This window comes from Miscanthus floridulus, unplaced genomic scaffold (genome assembly GCF_019320115.1).
Source record: "Miscanthus floridulus cultivar M001 unplaced genomic scaffold, ASM1932011v1 os_1867_1_2, whole genome shotgun sequence".
In the NCBI taxonomy this organism is placed as follows: domain Eukaryota; kingdom Viridiplantae; phylum Streptophyta; class Magnoliopsida; order Poales; family Poaceae; genus Miscanthus; species Miscanthus floridulus.
Genome location: NW_027097962.1, coordinates 1 through 8,497, shown reverse-complemented (window position 1 = coordinate 8,497; position 8,497 = coordinate 1). Strand labels below are relative to the sequence as shown.

Sequence of the window (8,497 nt, the reverse complement as noted above, 5' to 3'; positions counted from 1 at the left end):
GATCAACCGAGAGCTATGGTTTAAGCTGACACAAGTAAGGCTGAAAACAACTCACAAATAGCATACGTGTTCAGGAAAACAAAAGAACAATTAACATACCCAAATGCTACAAAACTGTATGGGTATATATACCCCTAGATTAGAACAAGATAAAACCACCGTACACCGTTCCTAGAAACGCCATACGTAGAAACCACGTCAGCTTACCTCCACGACCGCATTCTTCACGTCCACAGGGATCGCGAATTCGCGATAGACAAATCACCAAGGAAACCACTCCGCAATTTTGAAAAAGTGAGGAAAAAAAAGCGAGGAACCGAGGAGGAACAACAGAATGATCCATCCTCTTGTGCTATCCCTGCCCTCCCCCGCTATAATATCGCCGCGGCCTCGTCGCCCTCGTCACCACACCACCACTCCTCCCTCCCTGCCCTCTCACTCCCGATCCCTCCACCACCACCGCTTCCTCCGCGTCACCCCTCTCGTCGCCTCGCGCGGCGACCAGCGGCGGATCGTCCGCGGCGCAACCATGGGGCTCTTCACTGTGACGAAGAAGGCCACCACGCCCTTCGAAGGCCAGAAGCCCGGCACTTCCGGCCTCCGCAAGAAGGTTTCCTTCCCGCCTTTGCCTTCTCGCTCCCGATCTCCGCCTAAGTTCCTAGGGCCCCAGTCCGGATCTCTCTGTTTCTCTGACGCGGCGGGTTCGTGCTCGATTCTGGTGCCTCGGATCCGCTGCCCAACAGCCTTTCGCTTCCGGCCACCTCGCGGATCTCGCCGGGGCGGCTTTTAGCGCAGGATCTCGGGGCTCTGTTCTATCCGTCCTTCTGCTTGGATCTGCTGGGAAACCGTTGTCAGATGGGTGTTGTTCGGAGCATGCCTGCTGGCTGGATCCGTTGGTTCCTATAGAACGTTGGACCTGTGCGGGGTTGGAATGATCTGGACTTGTGCTTGCATGGCTTTGATCCATACAATTTGCACTCGCATTAATCAGCTTTTGCTAATTGTTACCGGATCTCGCTGATTCAGTTACTGGCTTAGAAGATAACAATGCTCTCTGTTTTCCTAGCTCGTGCATAAGCATAATAGTGGATATGGTTTTTTGGTCTCTCAATGATTACTCCATTCGAGATAATGTTCACATGAAAATTGTTCTGGCATCATTTAATGCTTATGGTTGGGGTTGGTTTGGTTCGACATTCATTAAATTCCAACTCATCATATGTTGAGATTCATGGAATTCTTTTCCATCCTGGTTCAGGCTTGAGTGGGTCGTGTGTTTCCAAAATGGGACGAGGGGTAGAGTATTTTGATTTTGTAGTTGATACCCTTGGCTTATAAACGTAGTTGGCGACTTCGATTCATAAAGGTGGAAATTATGCTGCAAGTTATACAAATTTGATATCGACCTTTTGTTGATTGCATGTGATGGCACCACTCTGAAAATTCTGTGGCACACCTCAAATTGCTTGAGGTGTCATCTGAGTATTTTGTACTAGTGTGTATGGATCTCCAGCGTGGTATACAATCATACAATATCCATTCTGAATTTTATCAATCTAATGTTTTCACACAATACTGATTGTCTTTATATGGTTGTATCTTTGTTGTTAATTGTTATACATTATTAAGTAGGAAAACATTAAAATAATACATTTTATTATTAGTGTTATAGATCAATGAATTATTCCTCCAGTCAAGGCAGCTATGTCCATTATATGTCTGTAGCTTGAACAGTGTAACTCCTAGTGTTTATACACATGCATTGTTTTCTTTGATGCTGGGCATAGCATTCCTAGCTAGCTAGCCTTCCCTTGATGGGAATTAATCAAGTGGATGTTAATCGGGATGAGTTTACTTCTACATCAAGGAAAAAATGTATGAATGATCACTGATTGCAGATGCAAGTGATTTTGTCATCAGATACTTTGTTACTTTAATACTTGGTTTCATCTGTAGCATAGTACAATTAATTATGCCTTTTTTCTTATAAAATCTTTTGTTAATATTACCAGGTTACTGTATTCCAGCAGCCTCATTATCTGCAGAACTTTGTCCAATCAACATTCAATGCCCTTCCTGCGGACCAAGTTAAAGGTAACCTGCTTATCAGATAAATACCAGTCCTGTTTCAGACAAGGTTTACCGCAAGGTTTTAGTAAATTATTATTGTGCAGTTTTCATGTATACATTGAAATTGTAAATTGGAAATGCAGTTGCCATAGCCAGAATTTTCATGATCTCCATTGTTCTCTCTCTGCAGTTGTTGCTCATTAGTCATGTCTTCATTCCTTTCTTATAGGTGCAACCATTGTTGTCTCTGGTGATGGCCGCTATTTCTCAAAAGATGCTGTTCAGGTGATTTAGAATACTATCCATCTCCCTTATACAGATGCAGTCTTAGTATCGTCTTCTCCCTGAGGCCGAGTTTTTTTTAATAGACTTGGTTTTCATCAACTAAATAGAATCCCATTGCTTTTGCTTGTTACAGATCATAACAAAAATGGCTGCTGCCAATGAAGTAAGACGTGTTTGGGTTGGACTAAACAGTCTCATGTCTACTCCTGCTGTATCTGCTGTCATCCGTGAAAGAATTGGTGCAGATGTAAGTTTGATTTCTTAATAAAGGACAATGTTTAGCAGTATGAACATTTATTTGTTACTCCTTTATACTGTCTAATGACTAATGAATAACCTGACTATTGGTTTATAAACACATGGACAATAGGGATCAAAGGCTACTGGTGCCTTCATCTTGACAGCGAGCCATAACCCAGGTGGTCCTACGGAGGTACCAACTTCACTGCTAGTATCTTTGTTGCAAATCAAGTGCCACTCGTGCTCTATGTTATTGATGAATACATCGCATTGAACTTTCCAGGACTTCGGTATCAAATACAATATGGGAAATGGTGGACCTGCCCCTGAATCCGTTACCGACAAGATTTTCTCTAATACAACGACAATCTCTGAATACCTCATCTCTGAGGACCTTCCAGATGTATGATTCAGTGCCAACCTGCTAAGTATTTCCTCACTATTTCTTTTGACAGGTTAGTGGAATATTCATTTTCTCCTACTTTAATACTGCAGGTTGATATTTCTGTTGTCGGTGTCACCAGCTTCAGTGGACCCGAAGGTCCCTTTGATGTGGATGTCTTTGACTCTAGTGTAGATTACATAAAGTTAATGAAGTAAGTAGCTTGTTCTTTCGTGTTTTCTTTCATTGAAGTGAGAATATCTGTGCTTTATATCATTACATGTTACTTGGATCATGTTGTGTAACAAGGGAATCTAATGATTTAATTACTGCCATCAATTCCAGGACAATTTTTGACTTTGAAGCAATAAAAAAGCTGCTGACTTCCCCAAAGTTTACATTCTGGTATTCATATATGGCTGCAACCATGTCACCATTGCCGTAATAATATTACTGTATCTTAAATCTTGCTTTGCTCTTCTAGTTATGATGCGCTCCATGGTGTTGCTGGAGCTTATGCCAAACACATCTTTGTGGGAGAGCTTGGTGCTGATGAAAGTTCGCTGTTGAATTGTGTCCCGAAAGTAATGAGTTCTATTGTTACAGATTTCTACTTAAAATGTGGCTTGGTATTAATTCGTCACTTATGTTTTTGCAGGAGGACTTTGGAGGTGGTCATCCGGATCCTAACCTCACCTATGCAAAAGAGTTGGTTGAACGGATGGGTCTTGGAAAGTCATCCTCAAATGTTGAGCCCCCTGAATTTGGCGCTGCAGCTGATGGAGATGCTGATCGCAACATGATTCTGGGTAAAAGGTATGATCTGTTCGAATATCTTACTATGTAGAAAATTTGTTTTGGATTCTAGAAAAGCACAAGGAATTCATGATACTCCCCTTTTGCCTTGTTATAGATTCTTTGTGACACCATCGGACTCTGTTGCCATTATCGCGGCCAATGCTGTACAATCAATTCCTTACTTTGCTTCTGGCCTGAAGGGAGTTGCCAGGTAAAAAGCTCTCCTCCATATTGTGCTGCTAATATAACATCTAGATATATTTTTACTGTAAAAACTCTCACCGTAGGCTCCAAGCGGTAAGCTTCACTGCAGCCTGCAGTAAAAATGTATATTTCTCTCTACATTTTGTGCTGCATCTGTTTTAAGTCAGGCAGTGTTCTGCTCAATAAATCTGCTTAACATATCAGCAACAATACCATCTGGAACACAGTTTCTGCTAATACCAACTTCTTCATCCCTCGCTTGTATGCAGCCGTCCTTCCTTAGATGCATTTAAAATTTCTATATGCACTGATACGCTACATATGATAATCCATTGTTGTAATTGCAGGAGCATGCCAACATCTGCTGCCCTTGATGTTGTTGCAAAGAATTTGAATCTCAAGTTCTTTGAGGTAAAGTGTTAAGACCTTGGTTTGCAAGATTTTTGAATGCCAGATAAATCTAACATAAAAAACTATGTTTCAGGTGCCTACTGGGTGGAAGTTTTTTGGGAATTTGATGGATGCTGGAATGTGCTCAATCTGTGGTGAAGAAAGCTTTGGCACTGGTAATATTTGGCCTCTGGCTATCATTTGTATACATGCGAATCACAGTAGTAAACATGCCAGCACCTCTTGTATCGTCATGTTAGATGGGTAAATTGTGTTAACATGTGGTACATGAATGGGGCAAATCACTTCTTGTGTTCTGACAGTGAGCTCTCTCACCCTTTTATTGAGTTGTTCATGAATCCAACCCATAGTAAAGTCAAGGACTTGTTGGTATTTGGTATCAGCCAAGCGAACAGGGCATTATTGAGATGTTTATATGTACTACTTTGGCCAGGGTCTGACCACATTCGTGAGAAGGATGGCATCTGGGCTGTGCTTGCATGGCTTTCTATTATTGCTTTCAAGAATAAGGACAACCTTGGAGGAGATAAGCTTGTCACTGTTGAAGATATTGTCCGTCAGCACTGGGCCACATATGGTCGCCATTATTACACACGCTATGACTATGAGGTACTTCCATTTTTTTGACATGCGCCTTGCATATATGTACCACCTGTTTCAGATATCATTCTAAATACACAAGTTTGTTTGTGAAGAATGTTGATGCGGGGGCTGCTAAGGAGCTTATGGCAAACCTAGTAAGCATGCAGTCATCACTTTCTGATGTTAACAAGTAAGTGGACCTTTTTTAAATGTAAAGGAATTAATTCCTCCAAAAAATTATGCTCGTACTCCCGTGTATATATATCAACTCAAGCAATCGCAAACTTGAACTTTTTAGTACCATGTCTGAATTATCTCTTTGTCAGGTTGATCAAGGAGATCCGGTCTGATGTTTCTGAAGTAGTTGCAGCTGACGAGTTTGAGTACAAGGATCCTGTTGATGGCTCTGTGTCCAAGCACCAGGGCATCCGATACCTCTTCGGAGATGGTTCACGACTGGTATGTAGACCTGTGTTGTTTCAGATATCCTCTATTTTATGTCTTGAACCGAAACAAAGGGAGTGGTGTGAAAACCTTGTTCCACAGTCAACAATACATTTTCTTTTTTGCAATATTATCAGTCAGTACATGATAAGTCTGAGTTGGATTCATCCTTGGTCAGATGGATAGATTTGAGATCTCTGACTATATCATACTGACCACAACTAATGCTGGTTAGCTAACATGGATTTTTGGCATTCTAGGTGTTCCGCCTCTCTGGAACTGGTTCTGTTGGTGCCACCATCCGTGTCTACATTGAGCAGTACGAGAAGGATTCCTCCAAGACCGGCAGGGATTCACAGGATGCCCTTGCTCCGCTGGTAAGATATCTACCCTGTCCTTTCGGTTCACAGAGCTGGATATACCTTGGGCTTCTGTGAAACTGCATTTACTAATTTTGTGTTTCATCTCAGGTTGATGTTGCGCTCAAGCTCTCCAAGATGCAAGAGTACACTGGCCGCTCTGCCCCGACCGTTATCACATAAAAATTTTGAAGAGTGTTTTAGAATGAGTTGAGGCGGTTACACAAACTCATTCCGGCCTCTTGTTCCATAGTTTTTCTTTCCTGTTGCATCTCACCGATGAATAAAATGTATGTATCAGACTCGTCTCGTTTTTTTTGCCCATACTGCAGAGTAAGCCGCTGCACAGCAGGCGGTAATAATCTTGTCACAGTGTTGTAATTGGGAGCGTGTTTCTTCTAATCTTGTTAGAAGTGTTTCTGGTTTGTTTGAGCATTTGCGTACCATTTTTTCTCTCTGAAGAGTATAAAAATATATTTACTCACCTGTATAACCTGTCACTAATGTTTTCATGGCTGTTCGCTGAGCCCTGGTTATGAACCGTCCGAGAATTGATGACCATTCCTGTGTGACCTGATTGTAGACCCTGTCTTAAGTTCCTAGTAATTGCAAATGACGAGTGGCATTATGGCAAGGGATTGTGACTGGGTTGTCGGTTGCGGTGTTGGACTTGTTAGATGTGATCAGCACATTCGTGTTGGTTCAGCTCCATGATTTACAGGCAGGAGTGACCGGTGGTTCTGAACTTCTGATACACGTTCTGTTCTTGTGATAGATGGCCCTCTGAACATCCACCGAATTTTTTATGTTTTGAGATTGGAAACGAGTTGCTGTTTTGAAAGCGGAAATGAATCGAGTTCTTTTGAATGTTAATGAAAACGGTTGCATAAACCAATCCACTATCTGTGCTATCTGTGCAAGTATGCCAAGATAAGCCGATGAAGAAATAAAAACAGAAACCCAGAACCTACGCATTTCGATACATATCAGCGTTCACAAGCACACGAACCCACGCATTTCGACACGTATCAGCGATCACAAGCACACGACAAGAAGCTAGGGGAACCAGATAGGGCCGGACATAAAGCTTTTTAAAAGTGCCTTCGATTGAACTCGTTTTTTTTAATGAAAATAAATTTGATTCTAAATGACTTTCAACTTCGTCTCGACTAATTAAGCTTGATTTGAGGTTTGGAACTCAAACAATTTAGGAGACTATATAAATAAAATTATGCCAGTTTCAAAAAAAGCTCCAAAAAAAGTGTTCTTGGGTTATCCAGCACTAGAACCACCACACTGCAGCTATTATTATGGGCATCTCAAGTTTCTGACAGCGTCAGTCTCATTTGCCATCTACGCAGCCCGCCTCTCACACAGAGGTACGTCAGTCCCAGCCGGAGAATCAAGGAGCCGCGGCGCCCTTGCCGCTGCCGTTGGAGTGACTGGGCTCCCACAGGATGGTTGTCTCCGCGATCAGCGAGGTCACCACGTACGGGTCCATGTTGGACGCCGGCCTCCGGTCCTCGAAGTATCCTGAGGCAAACCAAGAAATCCCACAAGGATCATCAACCGCAGGAACCCAACCGAAACAGCAGAAGGCCGCACGGGAAAGAAAGAAATCGCTTCCGCCTCTCACCTTTGCCTTCCTTCTCGGTGTCGCGGCCCACCCGCACCGACGCCCCGCGGTTCGCGACGCCCTGACAGGACAAACAAGGCGATGGGATGAGCCCGTTCTGTCACGCGAAGAAGAGGTGTTACGACGGTCTCGTCGTGCTCACCCAAATGAAGGTGTTGATGTCGGCGGTCTCGTGGCGGCCGGTGAGGCGGCGCTCGTTGCCGTCCCCGTACGCGGCGATGTGCTCCCGGTGCCGGAGGCCCAGCTTGTCGATCGCCTTCTTGATCACCTCGTACCCGCCGTCGCTCCTCATTGACTTGGTGCTGCATGCACATTCACGAGCAGCTAAGTAGTCGTGACTGGGCGCAATTTTATTCAGAAATTTTCTCTTTTGATTGGTACCTGTAGTTGGTGTGAGCGCCAGCGCCATTCCAGTCGCCCTGCAGTCACATGCACAGAGACGACATGAGACCAGCAGGATAACAAAACCACAGATATATCAAAACCCAAAATATTGGTAAAGAAATCGTCACCGGAATTGGCTTGGGGTCGAAGGAGACAACCACACCGGCGATCTCGGTGATCCTCTGCCAGTCACAGGGAAAGAAGAACACGTCTCATCAGCAAAACACACTGACACGACACGGCACGCCATGTCTCGGCGGAAGAAGAAGTGAACACACAAACACAGCCGGTAGGCTGCAGCCTCTACCTCAAGAATGTAGCGAGCCACCCAGAGCTGGTCGCCGGCCGAGACGCCGACGGCAGGGCCAACCTGGAACTCCCACTGCCCTGGCATGACCTCCCCGTTGATGCCGCTGATGTCGATGCCGGCGTAGAGGCAGGCCTTGTAGTGCGCGTCCACGATGTCCCGCCCATAGGATTTGTCCGCTCCGGCGGCGCAGTAGTATGGTCCCTGCCAGGATCATTCCATAAGCTGATAAAATCTGAATCTCTGATACTGTTATGGTTGGAGGCAGATTACATGGTGGTCTCGAGCTTTTGTTTCTGTTAATGTGCACCTAGTTGGCTAGTTGTGCTGAAAAGTAGTATTTCATTTCACTGTAATGTGGGAAAGAATTGAATTTTGGTCTTTGCTGAAACTAA

The 8,497-nt window shown here is 44.1% G+C and overlaps 2 protein-coding genes across 2 annotated transcripts; one reads left to right on the top strand and one right to left on the bottom strand.

Moving 5' to 3' along the window:
• Positions 1-275: 275 nt before the first annotated feature.
• On the top strand, positions 276-6,207 carry LOC136534379 (phosphoglucomutase, cytoplasmic 2). The gene is made up of 18 exons (XM_066526831.1): positions 276-610; positions 2,013-2,094; positions 2,300-2,355; positions 2,489-2,602; positions 2,726-2,788; positions 2,879-2,998; positions 3,091-3,191; positions 3,323-3,382; positions 3,462-3,561; positions 3,636-3,793; positions 3,891-3,986; positions 4,327-4,390; positions 4,464-4,545; positions 4,824-4,999; positions 5,086-5,162; positions 5,299-5,431; positions 5,677-5,793; positions 5,887-6,207. The coding sequence occupies exons 1-18, from the start codon at positions 335-337 to the stop codon at positions 5,956-5,958; spliced, it is 1,947 nt and encodes a 648-aa protein (XP_066382928.1). The 5' UTR covers positions 276-334; the 3' UTR covers positions 5,959-6,207.
• Positions 6,208-6,863: 656 nt separating this feature from the next.
• Positions 6,864-8,375, bottom strand: LOC136534380 (glutamine synthetase root isozyme 2-like). Its single transcript, XM_066526832.1, has 6 exons — positions 8,103-8,375; positions 7,924-7,977; positions 7,793-7,830; positions 7,554-7,713; positions 7,412-7,472; positions 6,864-7,308 (listed from the first exon to the last, which is right to left on the bottom strand). The coding sequence occupies exons 1-6, from the start codon at positions 8,187-8,189 to the stop codon at positions 7,178-7,180; spliced, it is 531 nt and encodes a 176-aa protein (XP_066382929.1). The 5' UTR covers positions 8,190-8,375; the 3' UTR covers positions 6,864-7,177.
• Positions 8,376-8,497: the final 122 nt, after the last annotated feature.